At 24.6% G+C, this 16,107-nt stretch overlaps 5 protein-coding genes across 5 annotated transcripts; 3 read left to right on the top strand and 2 right to left on the bottom strand.

Moving 5' to 3' along the window:
• Positions 1–5,015: 5,015 nt before the first annotated feature.
• LOC122849392 (ATP-dependent DNA helicase pfh1-like) lies at positions 5,016–6,356 on the top strand. The gene is made up of 2 exons (XM_044148088.1): positions 5,016–5,843; positions 6,087–6,356. The coding sequence occupies exons 1-2, from the start codon at positions 5,016–5,018 to the stop codon at positions 6,354–6,356; spliced, it is 1,098 nt and encodes a 365-aa protein (XP_044004023.1).
• An 883-nt stretch (positions 6,357–7,239) lies between these two features.
• Positions 7,240–10,045, bottom strand: LOC122849393. Its single transcript, XM_044148089.1, has 10 exons — positions 9,733–10,045; positions 9,512–9,676; positions 9,353–9,434; positions 9,133–9,265; positions 8,871–9,060; positions 8,098–8,328; positions 7,864–8,031; positions 7,718–7,799; positions 7,504–7,636; positions 7,240–7,405 (listed from the first exon to the last, which is right to left on the bottom strand). Exons 1-10 carry the CDS (start codon positions 10,018–10,020, stop codon positions 7,240–7,242), a joined length of 1,638 nt encoding a protein of 545 aa, XP_044004024.1. The 5' UTR covers positions 10,021–10,045.
• A 483-nt stretch (positions 10,046–10,528) lies between these two features.
• Positions 10,529–11,812, bottom strand: LOC122849394 (venom allergen 5-like). The gene is made up of 5 exons (XM_044148090.1): positions 11,681–11,812; positions 11,441–11,608; positions 11,275–11,356; positions 11,063–11,195; positions 10,529–10,919 (listed from the first exon to the last, which is right to left on the bottom strand). The coding sequence occupies exons 1-5, from the start codon at positions 11,810–11,812 to the stop codon at positions 10,751–10,753; spliced, it is 684 nt and encodes a 227-aa protein (XP_044004025.1). The 3' UTR covers positions 10,529–10,750.
• A 1,156-nt stretch (positions 11,813–12,968) lies between these two features.
• On the top strand, positions 12,969–14,743 carry LOC122848409 (translation initiation factor eIF-2B subunit gamma). The gene is made up of 4 exons (XM_044146475.1): positions 12,969–13,018; positions 13,105–14,116; positions 14,197–14,414; positions 14,497–14,743. Exons 2-4 carry the CDS (start codon positions 13,127–13,129, stop codon positions 14,651–14,653), a joined length of 1,365 nt encoding a protein of 454 aa, XP_044002410.1. The 5' UTR covers positions 12,969–13,018; positions 13,105–13,126; the 3' UTR covers positions 14,654–14,743.
• Positions 14,744–14,824: 81 nt separating this feature from the next.
• On the top strand, positions 14,825–15,831 carry LOC122848468 (probable 60S ribosomal protein L37-A). Its single transcript, XM_044146550.1, has 4 exons — positions 14,825–14,898; positions 15,273–15,408; positions 15,509–15,593; positions 15,700–15,831. Exons 1-4 carry the CDS (start codon positions 14,896–14,898, stop codon positions 15,746–15,748), a joined length of 273 nt encoding a protein of 90 aa, XP_044002485.1. The 5' UTR covers positions 14,825–14,895; the 3' UTR covers positions 15,749–15,831.
• Positions 15,832–16,107: the final 276 nt, after the last annotated feature.

The raw sequence follows: 16,107 nt of genomic DNA on the forward strand, positions 1-16,107 counted from the left end.
TTAAAAATTCACTTTTATATTTAAATAATTATTATCAAACTTTTTTGTCTTTTTTTTGCAACGAAAAAATTAGTTTCTTTTTTTTTAAAAATACACACAATAACTAAATTTAACTGATCAAGTATTGAAATTCGTTTCTTCATTTTTAAATTAATATAATTTTATTTTTGATGAGTATTATCAATCAAAACGTTGCCCTTCAAAAGGCAGCTAGCATTTTTAAAATTCAGCAAGATGCCAAATGATGAGCTCCATCATAATTGACACAATTATTTTAAAATATAATTTATAAATAAATCACAATGATGTAAAAAAAAACTGGAGAATAAAAAAAAAATATACTGAAGATGATAATGGTGGCGGTGATGGTGGTGGTGTTGATGAACCGAGTGCAAATTGAATACTGACATATTGAGGAAAAAAATCAACAAAATATATATAAAAAAATAATTCTTTGTTCATGATGACAGGATGCTGTGGCATGGAGATAAAGTAAATGACGAAAAAGGAAACAGGAAGGGGCGGATAATCAAAGGTTGAGATATCAATCCTCGTTGGTCAGCTTTTACTCTATATGTCTAAGAAATTAAATCATTCATTTGAATAATAAAATATATATTTTTTCCTCTACTTTTTTTTTACTTTTCCTATATGATGATAAATTTTAAACTTGGGTATTTTATGTCTCACATGAATCACTGCAATGAGCCAAACAATTATTACATCATTCCAAGGATTTTTGCCATTTAAAGATTGATTAAAATTACAATTCAATTTTAAATAATTTTAAATAAATATTTAAACAATGAAAACTAGTATAAAAATTCATTATCATAATATGAAAATATTTATATTAATTGTTTTATTATTTTAATTTAAAATTTAAATTGTGAGAAAAAAAAGCTTGTTAAAATAACTTTTAAAGGAAAAAAAATTTTAAATGTATAAAGCAAGTCTAAATTGTGAAACAGTGACATTCATTTGAGAAATATATTACAACCATATTTGGATAAATCAACTTTAACATAAAAAAAAAAAAAAAATCAGTATTATAGATGATGTTTAATTTAAAAATAAAAAAAAAGTAAAATAATTATTTTTTCAAAAGTAAGAGGATCTTTGTCATCATTCTTGACATACTTAAAAACAAAAAATAATAATAATGAGCTAAAAAAAAATATATATCACCTTCGTTAGTCTTTGCAAGATGAATTGCATATTATTTTTTCTTGTAACTAGTGCAATGTATGCATCTACCCTCATGCATGTTGCACCCTTATGTTTTTCATCTGCTCTTTTTCATCATGTGTCATCTGTCTCACTTGTGCTCTTTTTTTTTTTTTTACTTTGGCTTTCCCTTTATACCTGACAATCTTCTTGGGAACCAAAAAAATTATATTACAAACATCTGGGCTATTGCTAATGAAAATTTTTCTGCATCTGCTCAACACACTCCAAACAAAAAAATACAATCAATATTTTATCAATTTATTAAGCTAATTTTAAATAAGTAAATTATATTTTTTTTTTAATTTTAACAGCTAGCTATATTTGAATAAATAAATTAAATATAAATTTTGTTTAATCTTGGTATAATATATTTTTCGTTTAGCATTTTAATCATGCATTATATCATGACAGTGTGGATAAATAATTTATTGATATAAACATATAGTGAAATATAAAAAACGGATGTGGGACGTGCGGTAACACATCTTCTCAGATAATCTTCTCTACATGTTTGTGTTATACATAAAAAAAAACTACTTAGTATTTAGCTATATAATGTTACACATATTCTAAAGTCGTTTTAAAATTTTTTTTTTTTTAGTCAGGGGGTCCAAGGGGGTCTCTAAACTCAAGGGCAAGGGGAGGAAATAAATTTAGTCGTTGTGTCTCTTACCAAACACACCAAGTAAATTAAAACTAAAATTATATTACAACGCACTTTTTAATACAAAAAAAAACCAACAATTTATCTAAAAAAAAAAGTTTAAATATTTTGACAAATATAAGAGTTATACGCCTATATCCTGTTTCGATAACACTAAAATATTATAATAATTACTGGACCACAAAAAAAAATAAACTCCAAAAAATATTTTATTTATCTTTTAAAAAAAGCAATTTGTTCACTTGATTTTTGGAGTAATTTTATATTAAATTTGAAATAAATTTATTAACGAATATTCACTGATAAATAACAAGTGGTTCATTTTGTTTTCTACTGATGAAATAAATTTTTTTTGATGAAAAAAAAGGCGCGAAAACACTTTTAGATAGTAGTTTGATATAAAAAAAAAGAGTACACTCATGTTGAACGAACGAAATGAAACTAAAATCAGCGATTAGGGCTTACTGAGTGTTTGGTGTGTGTTGGGATGGTTGATGCCACCGACAAGGAATATCCCCGGGGTCTCCCCCCCTTATTTTATATTTTTATTTTCAAAGAGGGGTGTCTGTGTTTTTTTTTTTTTTTTTTTTTTTGAGGAGTGAGAAGTAAATCGCAGCATTAATTTTATACTGAGAGGGGATTTTATCGACAAAGAGATTGAGGGGGTACATTTTAATTTAATATAAAAAAAATTTTTCAAGTATGATACACGTGGTGTTGTTACATCAAGTAGGTCGTTTGTGTTTATTTTTTATTTTTTTTTTTCAACCCTTGTTATCTTGTACTTTAACTCAATTATTTTCAAAATATTATACCAAGCCATTTTTTTTTTGTAGAAATATTTTACAAATATTCGAAATTAAATATTATTTCGATTTCATTATTTTTTTTCGATTTCGATTTTTAAATTTCGAATCTCTGCAATGTAAATTGATAAAATTATTATTTTAAATACATGATGGTAAGTATAATTTAAAAATCAATTTACATTTTGTTTTTTTATTTATAATAAAATATTTAAATAATTTTAATTTTTTTTTGTTATAAAAATAAAAATAAAAATTTACTTGTTAATTTTATTGATACCTTTGATATATTTTTATAAATCAGAGAGAAATTGTGGAAAAAAAAATAATAATAAAAAGTGAGAGGGTTTAAAAGAAGGAAAAAGAGGAAAACAAAAATGAAAAAAAAGAGGGAGTATGTGAAAGGGTCAAGGGGCAGTTGGGTTTGAGCAAGCCGAGAAATTTGCATTTCCTGTTCATGATGAATATGGTAAGTAGATTGAGGCGACAATATTGTTGTATGTATATTCACAAATATATATATATGCTTTATTTATTATTATTTATTATTATTTTTAATATTAGGTATACGTGTTACTTGAAGGAACACAAATTCCATCAGTCTACACGTTTTATTATTTTAACAGTAATTGCAAATAACAGCATTAATTTATTCATCTTAAATAATTAAAGAAAATAACTTTTAAATTTTTTTACTATTAATTTATTAATTAATAAAAATACTGGACAAGATTTTTAATCATATTGGTTTTTAAATTTAACACAGTGATAAGAGAAACAAGTAAAAACATTTGAGAAATAATTTTTATAATTATTGGCCATTTCGAAACGAAAAGAAAAAAAGGTTTTCCCGGGTCACGGGTTTGAAATAGCCTTGAATTTTTAATGAAAATTTATGGAAAACAAAAAAAAATATGTCAAACAAATGTTGGGACCTAAAAAAAAAAATCTTTTATATAGATCATCGAACGTGCTTCTCAGAGCACTTTGGCACATCCGTTTCTTTGACAAAAAAAAAAAAAAGAAATAGTTTAAAAAATTTTAAGCGTTAATTGTAAGCTTAGTAAGCTCTAGTTTAAAAAAAAAAAAAAAAACCAATTCGATTTGGTTTTTGTAATGGGAAAAATAAAAAAAAATATAAAAAGATAAGAAACATAAGCTTGAAAAATTATCATTCATTTGATTTCGGTTAGAAACGATAATCTCTGTAAGTTGGTAGAAAAAATACGATGACCTGATGACATGATGATGATAATCTATATGTGATGCATGTTGAATAATCAAAAAATAAATAAAACTTGCTGATGAATATCAATGATATTTTAAAAAATTATTAAATCGATAAAACCTGTTTTTTAAATAATTATTTTTCCTCTGACCCAAGACATTTTTCGTTTTTTTTTTTTCTATTATTTTTCTAGCTAAAATTTAGGTTTGTTAATATGTATCTCACTTGACCTTATAAAAATAAATAAAAAATGTCTGGAAAAAAAAAAACGTCCCGAACATCTGGAAAGTTTTTAATAAGAAAAAAAAAATATAAAAAATATTTAAAGCATTATGCGTGGGACTTTAGATTACAACAAACTTTATAGACTTTTTATTTTTTTTTTTAATAAACTTTTTACAATAATTACTCTGCAAAGTTTGAAATTATTTATTTATTTTTTTTCTATATTTTAAAATTAATATCAAATAATATAATGTAAATTTTTCTATTATATATTTAAAATAATTTAAAGCTCGTGTTTTTCTAAAAGTATATTTAAATAATTAAAAATTTCATGGGATTTTAATTTCTATATATTATATTTTTTTTAATTATAATTACTCCAGAAGATAAGCTGTGTCCTGTAATTTGAGATAACTCTATTGAACATGTAATTAAATAATAATAAACAGCTTGACAAAATAATTGAATAATTTTAAATTTTTAAATTAATTTTTAATTATTTTTTTTCCAAATTTCATTATTTTTTTTTAAATTATGACATATTGGCAGCCATGACACAGGAAACAATGAGTGCCTCCTTTAGTAATTTAGCATAATTATTAAATTATATTATTGTTATTTTATTTTTTAATATATATTGTTCAATTGTTGTATTATTAATATATAATTTATAAATTATAACATACATTAATTATTATTTATATTAAAATTATATTATTCATTGCATTAAGCTTATTAACAAAATAAAATTTCACAAAAAAAAAATACGTGGTAAGCTGCTTTTTATTGAGAAAAGAAAATATACTTTTATGTTTTTTGTAATCTTTATAACACTTTATAATATTATTATTAATTTAGAACAATGCCACCACAAAATCATCATGGTCTTTCTGAGTCATCACAAGTTTCAAGAAAGAAACCAAAACTTTCTAATAACGTTCGTAAACATTTATCATCAATCGCATCATCAGCAATTGAATTGACGTCAAATATATGTCTTGTTGGTCCAGCTGGTTGTGGAAAAACAAAAATAATTAATCGTATTTACAACACATTAAATGAACAATCAAATACATCAATTGTAATTAAAAAATTAACCGGTCAAGATGTTGAACGATTGAGACTAAAATTAAATATCAACAATGCAAAAACAATTGAAATGTCAAGTGGTATTGGCAAAGATCAACAGGTTGTGTCAATTGATGATATAATTAATACAAATGTACTGATAATTGATGATTTTAGCATGATGAATGTTGAATTATTTGAGTGGATTGATGAATTACTTCAAGAAAAACATGAAAACTCTAAAGCATTTGGTGGTATTAATTTAATAATGGCAGGTGACCCTTATTTATTGGCACCAGTTAAAGGCCCTCCTTGTTTTAAATCAAATGTTTGGAAAAAGTGTGAATTTGTTATTCATGAAATTAATAATTCACTTCGTTATCATGGTTTTTCATGGTGGTTTCATATATTAAAACGTGTACGTTGTGGTCAAGCAAATGATGAAGATATCCTGGCAATTAATAAGCTTCATAAAACACATCAAGATTTGGATAATCAATTGAAAGGTAATCATGAAAATAGCCAACATTTATTTGGTCACAAGAACAATGTTAAAACATATAATTTAAAACAACTTGATTGTATAAAGAGTGATAAACATATTTTAGAAGCTATTGATCAAGTAACACCACATGTTTCATCAACAATTAAAGAAATTAAAAAAATTCTTGATAATGTAATTGATGAAAAAATTACAATTAAAGTGGGTGCACCTGTTATTATAACTCGTGATCAAAATGATATACTAAGTGGAACAACTGGTACAGTAACAAGAATACATCAAAGCTTTTTAATGATTGATGTTGGAAAAAAAATTGATTGTCAATTATTTCGTTGTTTATTTAAAAATAAAATAACAACAAAGAGTGGAATTAAAGTCATGGCAAGACGTTATCAATTTCCAGTTCAGCTTAATTACACGATGACCATTCACAGTGCCCAAGGATTGGAATTTATTTCACCTGTTATACATAGTGATGATTTTTGGCTACCTGCACAATTTTATTCTGCATTAAGTCGAGGATCTGTACCTGATAATATTATTATTGCTTCAAACAATGACAAAATTGAGCCTCATTTTGTTAATAAATATTCAACACATGGTGATTTTTTCTATCGTCAAATTATGAAATAAGGGCCAAAGAATTGCTTTTTTATTTTTTTCTTTATAAAAAAAATAATTAAATTAATGTAAAATTTAAATTATTTATACTATTTTCATGTTTATAAATTAATAATAAAAAAATATAATTTAAATTTATTGTCAAGAGAAAAACACAAACAATAAATATAATTTAATTAAAGCTCAATTTGAAAAGCTCAAAATATAAATGTATATTGAATAATATACAACTCAAAGAATCCTGTTAGAAGAGCTCTTCAAAATACCAAAGCAAAACAAGTCAAAATGACCTAGATTTTCTAATCCTCCCACGCAACCCTGACCTATGATACAGAGTGGTGGAGGCAGAGGACCGCTTGTCACCCCTCTTTGCTAATAATAGGATTTCAGCAAAAAGCAGCACACACACACAGCGGGTTAGCAAGTTTAGAATACCTCTTCGTTTGACTAAACTCCTCGTACAAATTCCCCAAATTTCGGCAAATCCAAATTTTGAGGTACCTCAAATTGAGCAAGTGGGATGGGTGGGCCAACTCAATTACCACAGGTATAACCAGGTAGGCCATAGCCCAACTAAATTTTACCAAATATACCAAACCAACCAACTCTGTTCTATATATACTATACAGAGAGGCTGAGGCGCAACAGGCCGCTATTTGCTCCATCACATGAAGCTGCTATATTTATATATACAGCCAAGTCTACCCACGTGAATTTGCGCCTATATATCAGCCAATAAATTTTGGCAAATAAATTTTTTTTCTAATTTATTTAGTTTAACATAAAATTAAGCTATAATAATTATATTTTTTTTATTATTTATTTATAATTTAATGAAAAATATAAAATTCAGATAAAAATTTATTAATTTATAATTAAATTTTTGAAATAATTATCAAGTTTCGTAGACTGGCATGCCTCGAATATTTCCAGCAGGTCCATAATTACATACTAAATATACTTGATAATATTTTTTATCATAATATTTTGCAATTCCACATCCAACATGTGTTGTTTTACCCCAAACAAGCTGAGTATAGTGACCTGTTTCTTTAGCAAAACTAAAAAAAAAATACATTGGAATTGAATAAATAAATATTGTTTTTTTTTATCAACAAGATTATTGTTAAATTAATTATTATTAAAAATATATATTTACTTTAATTTTTGGACATGTTGAGGATTGTAAAATTCTACTTCATCGTACCAATCTTTTACTCCATTGGCTACATCTTTTTCATACCCACTACTGACTCCTCTTATGGCAAGATTTTGACCAACATGATAACGTTCTTAAATCAAAAATTTTATATATTAATCTTTATTTATTTGTTAATTGATTGATTTAATTATTATAAATTAATTTTAATTACCAATGTGTCTGCATTTATCATGGTTAAAGTCACATTGCATGGCCCATCTTTGAGCAACAAGTGCAAGTTCATTGTCCCATTTCTGTTGATAATAAAAATCAATTTTAAATTGATGATAAAATTTAAATTTAATTAATGATACTTACAAGAGGAGGAATAATTCCAGCTGGTTGTGGTCCACCTTGTCCTCTTGATTCTTTTCCACTTGCAACAATTGCCCTAAATTTATTATGAGCATCCAGGATATCTTGTTTTTCTTTTTTAGTCAAATCATAGCTATCCAATCGATAACAAGCTGGTCCAGCTTCCATTGTCTAACAAACAAGTCAACAATTATTTTAATAAATAAATTTAAAATTTCAGGTGATAGATTAACTTACTGGAAATTTACACATTGTATGAAGCTCACCATTATCACAGGGTTTGTACTTCAAGCAGTAATCTTCACTACTCAAAAAAAATGCAAATAAAATTCCAATTATGATGATGACACTTGCAATACCAATGGTAATATAAATAATTGTTTTATTACTCATATTATTTAATGAAATTTTATTTTTAAAACAAGGCATATTGTCAATGTATTTCAACATTTTTATAATCACTTCAAGCTAGACTTGACATTGACTGATGTTTTTCAAAGTTGAAAAAAAAATAAAATAAAATAAAAAACGACGTGTCATTAAGTTTGAGTGACCTCGATACTGGTCACCTATGTTTATCAGTAAAATTTCCAAGCTGATAACATTTGAAAATATAAATAAAAAATATTTGTAAAATATATTTTTAGTTGATAATGATATTTTACTTTTTAAAAAACATAAACAACTATCAGAAAAAATATACTGACTTATTTTAAGTCTATCATTTTATCTTTGTGTTGATAAAAAAATATAAATCGTAATCACATCCAGGAAAGTTTTTATCAACACCAAAATAAAATGACAATGTTAAAATAAATTGATGGAAATTTTATTGTATTAATTTATTGAGAAACTTAAAAAATCGCTCACTTCATGACAAAAGAAAAATAAAAAAAAGAAATCAGATAAATGATGGTAATTAAAAATATAAAAAAAATGATAAACAATAAATTAAATTTCAAGGATAAATTATATATTTAATAATAATTAATAATAATATATAAAATTGCAAAAGGAACATATGTAGCAGCTTCAAAAGTATTTGATACTGAATGATTTGTATTATTTCTAGCACGACCATAATTGCAAACCAAATAAGTTCGATAATATTTGTTATCAAAAAAACGTGCAACACCACATCCAACGTGTGTTCTTTGAGACCAGCCTTTTTGAGTAAAATGAGCAGTATCCAAAACAAAACTAATTCAAAAAAAAAAAACCAACAAACAATTTAATTATTATTATTAAAAGATAATTTTAAAAAATAATTACTTTGCTTTTAAAGTATCTTCAAGAGTTTTATTTGCAAATTCATCATTCCAACCCTTGATTGGAGGACCAAATGATTTTTCATAACCATTTAAATCAGTTTTAATTGCAAGATTTTGATCAGATCTAAAAATTTCTGATTAAATCAGTTGTTAATAAATCATTTGCCAATTGAATTGATATTTAAATTTAACAAAAAAAAATATAAGATTTAAATAATTACCAGTGTTTCGACATTCATCATGTTTAAATTCACATTGCATGGCCCATCTTTGGGCAATTTGAGCAAGATTATTGTCCCATTTCTGTTGACAATAAAAAATAATAATAAAATCTATTTTTTTTCTATTTTTTTTTTAATAAAAAATATTTTTCATCTTACAATTGATGGAATATTAATTTCAACAGATTTTTCAATACTTTTTTGTCTCAATTCATCTGCAATAATTTTTCTGTAATCATTGTGAGAAGTTAAAATTTCATTTTTTTCATCTTCACTTATTCCATAGTTGTCCAAACGATTACAAGCTGTTCCAGCTTTTTCCAGCTAAAAAATATAAAAAATTTAATTTAAAATTTAAAATAATTATAAATAACACTTACAGGAAATTTACACATTGTATGAGGCTTTTTACTTTTGCATGGATAATATTTCAAGCAATGATTTTCATCAGTTGTAGAAATTGTGGTGGTTGTTAATAGAAATCCAAAAAATACAATAAATATTACAGTGATAGTTAATAATACAATAATCATTGATCCATTTATATCACAACATGAATTTTCTATGTAATTTGATATCTCTTGAATTAAATATCTTGTACGTGATGATATCTCTTGCATGATATATCTTGTACGTGATGAAACACGTTCCATCAGAGTTGACGACATATTTTTTTTTTTCAAATTAATCACTTAAAATATTATGTCTATAAAATTGTAAAATAAAAGCAAATTAAGCCAGCTTTTTTAACAATAAAAAAATTAACTAAATTCATCTAGTTATTATCAACAAAAAATTATAAATAATTTAAAATTTTTATACTTATCAATTTATGAGGAAATTTTAATAATTCAAATCAACATAACGTTGAAATTTTTTGACTTGATTGACATTGACATTCAAATATTTTTTATGCAAATTAAAAAAATAATAACATTCGTTTTTAAATGCAGACAAATCAATTAAACTCATCACATTTTTTTCATTTAATTTCAGTATATTTTTATAATAAAAATTAAATTGAAACTATGCTGATGATGTTGACTTGAAAAATATTCAAATATTACTAACTTCATTGTTTTAATAATAAAATTATAATAAAACAAAAAAAAAAAAACTAAATATTTTTCGAATGAATAAATTTATATGATTAAAAAAAAATTAAATTAAATTACATTTTTTTTTCTAAACATTTATTTTACCTTTTTTTAGAATTAATTTTAGTATAAATTCATAATTCAATCGCTTTATGATGGATTAATTTTTTTACAACTAATAATTTAAAATTACAATTAAAAATATTAAAACAAACTAATTCTTTTTTTATTTTCTAAATTTGTAATTTTACCAAGATCATAGTACTAACTACTAAATAATAAATAAATTCAACGTTATTGACTAGCGAGTTTTATAAACCGCTTCACCAGGAAAATTTCCAGATGGCCCATAGTTGCATACTAAATAAGTTACATATTTTTTTCCAACATAATAATTTGCAATTCCACATCCAACATGTGTTGTTTTTCCCCATACAAGTTGTGTATAATGACCAGTTTCTTTAGTAAATCTAAAAAAAAATATATCCACAAATTAGAATTTACGTAAACTCCTGTAATTAATTTCTGTAACTGTTGAAATTAATTGAATAAATAAAGGAAAATTATTAAATAAATAAATATATTATTTTATATTATTTATTGATAAACTTACTTGACTTTTTTAACATTTCTAGGATTATATAATTCGACCTCATCATACCATTGTAAAACACGATTATACATGTTGTTAAAATATCCATTGGTACCACTCTTCTTTGCAAGATTTTGACCGACTTGATAACGATCTAAAATTTAATTTACCCACGTTATTTAATTAACAATATTTTTTTCTATTTAATAATTAAATACAGCTAATTTATTTACCATCATTACGACATGAGTCATGCTTCCAATCACATTGTATTGCCCATCTTTGAGCAGTGAATGCAAGATTATCATCCCATTTCTATTTTTACCAGAATTAAATTTGAAATTAAATTATCAATACTTGATTGGGTAAATAATTATTAAATATATTTATAGTACTCACAAGAGGAGGAATAATTCCAGCTGGTTGTGGTCCACCTTGTCCTCTTTTTTCTTTTCCACTTGCCACAAATTTTCTAAATTTATTATGAGCATTCAGGATATCTTGTTTTTCTTTTGCAGTCAATTTCGATTTGTGCAATGTACCACAAGCACGAGATGGCTTAGATGTCTTTATGAAAAATAAAATTATTTATAAATTAATTCAATATGACAATTAATTAGAGATAAATAAAATACTTACAGGGTGTTTGCACAAGGTGTGAACTTTACCGTATTTTGAACATGAATTCATGTGACAAAATCTGTTGTCACTTGCAATTATTACAACAAGTGTTGCAAAAACAGCTAAACAAATTGTATATTTATTAATCATTTTTAATTTTATATTAAAAAATAATTAACGCACAGTTGGAACAAGCTTGTCTATAATGAATCAGTGTCAGAAAAATACCGAGTTTTATACTCATCAATGCTATTCTTGGTATGAGGAAAACTATTTTATAAATTGATACAGTATTGATAAATTAATGTTTGTTTATTTGTACAATTATGAAATGTATTTTTTTTTCAAATTCTAAATATTGTTTATAAGAATTTATATTACTCAAAACGCATATTGGATTTTCCGTCAATTACAACAACACGTCGATTAATTTATTTTTTTTTTTATCCAGATGATGGAAAAAAATTAATAATTGGATCACGGAAAAAAGAATCAATCAAAAAAAAATGAAAAAAATAAAAAACCAAGTTATCTAGATCTGTATATAATCATAAGTGTTGAAAAAAAAAAAAAAAAACTAAGAATTTTTTTTGTAAAATATTAAGTAATCATACAAAAATGAAAACAATTATTTTATTTATTTTTAGTACCAAGAATTTTTTTTTATTTTTATTTACATGGAAAATTGGATCATTGATAAAGATTGTAAATTGATTTTGATTTTTTTTTATATTTAAATTGCATGTTGTAGATAGCAATTACGATCAATGTAATTACTGATTTTCATATCGAAACAAGGCTACTTATATTTCATTGATTTTTTTATTTTTATTTTTTCTAAATAACGATAATAATAGTAGTAAAATTTTAAGAAGCTCTTGATTTGTTTATTTGTAAATTTAATTTCTAATAATTTGCATAAAAAGCTGGATTATTTATGAACAATTTTAAAAATGATTTTAACTGATAATTTACCCTTTAATCATTTCCAGGATTAAAATAATATTTTATTTACAAAAAAAAAATTCATTTAACATTTGACATTGTGCAGTTAATTTTCTTTAATTATTATTTATTGAATTATAAATAATTTAAATGATTATTGCGGGAGAAAAAAATGCCATCTCTGATGAAAATTGTACAATTTTTAAGTGACCATGTTTTTATTTTCACTTATTATTATTTATTATTTATTTGAGGTTATGTTAATGACATAAGACATTTAATTTTCTTCATCATTGTTGTTGTAAAATAAATTTTCTAATCATTTCTAATTTTCTAATTTATTATCAATATAAATAGAAAAAAAAAAACAAAAAACAAACAAACAAACAACATTGTTCTCCCAGCTAAATTGTATTTATTTTTTAATAATTAAAATAATTATAAATATCAAGTTGATTATTCTAATAATTATAATTGTTTTATTGTTTTTTTTTTAGAAATAATAAATAATCATTAAAAATGGTTAAATACATTGAATTTCAAGCAGTTGTACTTGCTGGTGGAAAAGGATCAAGAATGACTGAATTAACAGCAGGTAAACCAAAGTGTCTTCTTCCAATTCATAATAATCCAATGATATATTATCCATTACGCTCACTTGAACGTGCTGGTTTTAATGATGCAATAATAATTGTTATTGAATCAATGAAACGTGAAATAACAGCTGCTATTGATAAATTAAATTTATCAATTAAAATTGAATATATTGGTATACCAGATGGTGAAGATCTTGGTACTGCTGATGCACTACGTTTTATTGGTGATAAAATTAATCATGATTTTGTTGTTGTATCATGTGATTTAATTGCTGATATTAATATAACAGATATACTCAATTCATATAGAATACATAATTCAAGTTTAACAGCATTAATGTTATCATCACCAAAAGTACCAAGTACATTTATAACACCTGGACCAAAAAGTAAACAAAAACCAGAAACAGATTTAATTGGTATTGATAATAATACAAATAGACTTGTATTTCTTGCATCAGCATCTGATTTTGAAGAAAATATTGATATATCACAAAAATTATTAAGAAAACATACTAGTTTTACAATTCATTCAAAACTCATGGATGCACATTTTTATGTTATGAATAAATGGGTACTTGATTTTCTCTTACATAATAAAAAATTTGGTACATTAAAAGGTGAATTGTTACCATACATTGTTAGTAAACAACTTAGTAAACCACAAAAAATAATAAATGATGATAAACATGAGTCAATTGTCAAGATGAATATGAAAGAGGATATATTTAGATTTGCTGTTGAAAAATTGTATGATGCTGAAATTAGAAAAATGTCAGCTTTCAATGATCATGGCTATGATCTTGCTGATACTTATCATCGAGATCCAATAAGATGTTATGCACATATCATCAAGGATCAATTTGGTCTTCGTGCAAATACTGTACAAATGTATAGTTATGCAAATAGCATGGTAATTTTATTTCTTTTTCTAATTTAATTTATAATTTAACTCAACATTTAAAATTGAAATTTATTTGTTGTTTTTTTTAGCTTCCTGAATTGTCATTTTGTAATATTACAAATAATCCAATTTCTCCATTGGCTGTTGTTAAAAGTACACAAATTGCTGATTGTAAAATTGACGAAGGAACTACGGTTGGAGAAAAAACATCATTGAAACATAGTCATATTGGTCCCAGCTCAATAATCGAATCAAAAACTCGTATCTCTGACAGTGTTATCATGGGAAATGTTACAATTAAACAAAGGTTTGTTAATTGTTATTATTAAATACAATTAATTATTATTATTTGATGATTTATTTATTATTTTTTTCCTTGTTTTTTCTAGATGCAATATACAAAATAGTATTTTGTGTAATGGATGTGTTATTGAGGAAGGAACTGAATTAAAAAATTGTCTTGTTGGAGCTCAGCATGTTGTTGGATCTGAAGAAAATCATTCTCGTGAAGTTTTAACTGATTTAGATAGATTAATGGAAATATAATAAAATAATTTCTTTTTTTTTTTTATAAATTTGATTATATATAATTTATTTTTTTTAATTTAAAGATTTTTAATAAAATTATTATAAACTTTAAAATAACTTTTTAAATTTTTGTACTTGAAATTATTTTAAAATGGCGTAGTATTAGTTTCATTGAAATTTAAAAGATGTCACTTTGTGACCAATGTAGGAATCTTTCGAAATAATTTTATCTCTTTTTATTCCAAACACCCGTCATCAACATGGTAAGATTATTAATTTATAATAATTAATGTAATCCACATGTAAATTATAACAAATTAGCATCAAAAATGTTTAAATTAATACAAAAAAAATTAAAAATATCATATTTACAATGAAAAATGTCAATTAATTTATGGTCAAAGATAAAAGTGAATGTGCTCATCTAGGTTAGGGTGACACACTTGTGTACCAAATTTGCATTGGTTGTTTATCATGATTATTATTAATTTAGCAATGATTGATTTGTGTTATTTTGCAGTTGATATTTCATTGATAAACAAATGATTTTTCAATATTCCAAAGATATAAATATGAAAATATTGATACAATATAATGTCAGTTTTAATTGATGAGGTTTTTTAATTGTTGTTTTTAGACTAAGGGTACATCCAGCTTTGGTAAACGCCACAATAAGACACATACATTGTGCAGACGATGTGGTAGATCATCTTATCACATTCAAAAATCAGAATGTGCACAATGTGGATATCCAGCTAAGAAGATGCGTTCTTGTAAGTTGATTAATTAATTGTTTATTCAAAGAAAAAAAATATTGTCTATGTCTTCAAGATCAACTAGAACTTGTTGCTAAATTTTTTGTTTATTCAACAGACAACTGGTCTGTCAAGGCCAAGAGGAGGAAGACCACTGGAACTGGCCGTATGCGTCACCTCAAGCTTGTCCGCAGGAAGTTCAAGTAAGTTTTAATCACAATTGTGAAAATAAAAAATAAATAAACAATCCCTCATGTAAAAAAGTGTACAATGTACTAATAAAATATTTGTTGACTTTTTTCTTTACAGAAATGCTTTCAGAGAAGGCCCAAAGCCAAAAGCAACTGCTGCCAAGTAACTCCAATTTAATTTTTAACTACATCAATATATAAACAAATGTCTGTTAATAATTAATAAATAAAAAACCAGGATTAATTACAATTTATTGTGTCATTTGTTGATATTATTTTCTAGTTATAAATTGTTGTTGTTATTGTTGTTATATGTAGCTGAGGAGAAAAATACAAAAATATCCAGAAAAAGCTTAGCTTCTAATCTCCAAAAATAATTGCTATGAACTTTAATTTAATTTTAAATTTGTATTTTAAGAGGTGGTTCACCTGGTACATCATGATTATGCACACAAATCAAAATCACGTCACCCCTCCCCCTAAACTGCATGCAGCTGCACCCTTGCATCAGTGTACAACAGTGTAC

This window comes from Aphidius gifuensis, linkage group LG2 (assembly GCF_014905175.1).
Source record: "Aphidius gifuensis isolate YNYX2018 linkage group LG2, ASM1490517v1, whole genome shotgun sequence".
Classification (NCBI taxonomy): domain Eukaryota; kingdom Metazoa; phylum Arthropoda; class Insecta; order Hymenoptera; family Braconidae; genus Aphidius; species Aphidius gifuensis.

What these genes read in the sequence shown, in the direction of transcription:
- LOC122849392 (XM_044148088.1), top strand. Translation starts at nt 5,016, where the DNA reads ATGCCACCACAAAATCATCATGGTCTTTCTGAGTCATCACAAGTTTCA. An exon ending in TTTTAGAAGCTATTGATCAA is followed by an intron (nt 5,844 to 6,086) that starts GTAACACCACAT and finishes ATAACAACAAAG; the next exon opens with AGTGGAATTAAAGTCATGGC.
- LOC122849393 (XM_044148089.1), bottom strand. Translation starts at nt 10,020, where the DNA reads ATGTCGTCAACTCTGATGGAACGTGTTTCATCACGTACAAGATATATC. An exon ending in AAATTAATATTCCATCAATT is followed by an intron (nt 9,435 to 9,511) that starts GTAAGATGAAAA and finishes TATTGTCAACAG; the next exon opens with AAATGGGACAATAATCTTGC. An exon ending in CTGGAATTATTCCTCCTCTT is followed by an intron (nt 7,800 to 7,863) that starts GTAAGTATCATT and finishes TATTATCAACAG; the next exon opens with AAATGGGACAATGAACTTGC.
- LOC122849394 (XM_044148090.1), bottom strand. Translation starts at nt 11,812, where the DNA reads ATGATTAATAAATATACAATTTGTTTAGCTGTTTTTGCAACACTTGTT. An exon ending in ACACCTTGTGCAAACACCCT is followed by an intron (nt 11,609 to 11,680) that starts GTAAGTATTTTA and finishes TTTTTCATAAAG; the next exon opens with ACATCTAAGCCATCTCGTGC. An exon ending in CTGGAATTATTCCTCCTCTT is followed by an intron (nt 11,357 to 11,440) that starts GTGAGTACTATA and finishes TGGTAAAAATAG; the next exon opens with AAATGGGATGATAATCTTGC.
- LOC122848409 (XM_044146475.1), top strand. Translation starts at nt 13,127, where the DNA reads ATGGTTAAATACATTGAATTTCAAGCAGTTGTACTTGCTGGTGGAAAA. An exon ending in ATAGTTATGCAAATAGCATG is followed by an intron (nt 14,117 to 14,196) that starts GTAATTTTATTT and finishes TGTTTTTTTTAG; the next exon opens with CTTCCTGAATTGTCATTTTG. An exon ending in AATGTTACAATTAAACAAAG is followed by an intron (nt 14,415 to 14,496) that starts GTTTGTTAATTG and finishes TGTTTTTTCTAG; the next exon opens with ATGCAATATACAAAATAGTA.
- LOC122848468 (XM_044146550.1), top strand. An exon ending in AGCTAAGAAGATGCGTTCTT is followed by an intron (nt 15,409 to 15,508) that starts GTAAGTTGATTA and finishes TTTATTCAACAG; the next exon opens with ACAACTGGTCTGTCAAGGCC. An exon ending in CTTGTCCGCAGGAAGTTCAA is followed by an intron (nt 15,594 to 15,699) that starts GTAAGTTTTAAT and finishes TTTTCTTTACAG; the next exon opens with AAATGCTTTCAGAGAAGGCC.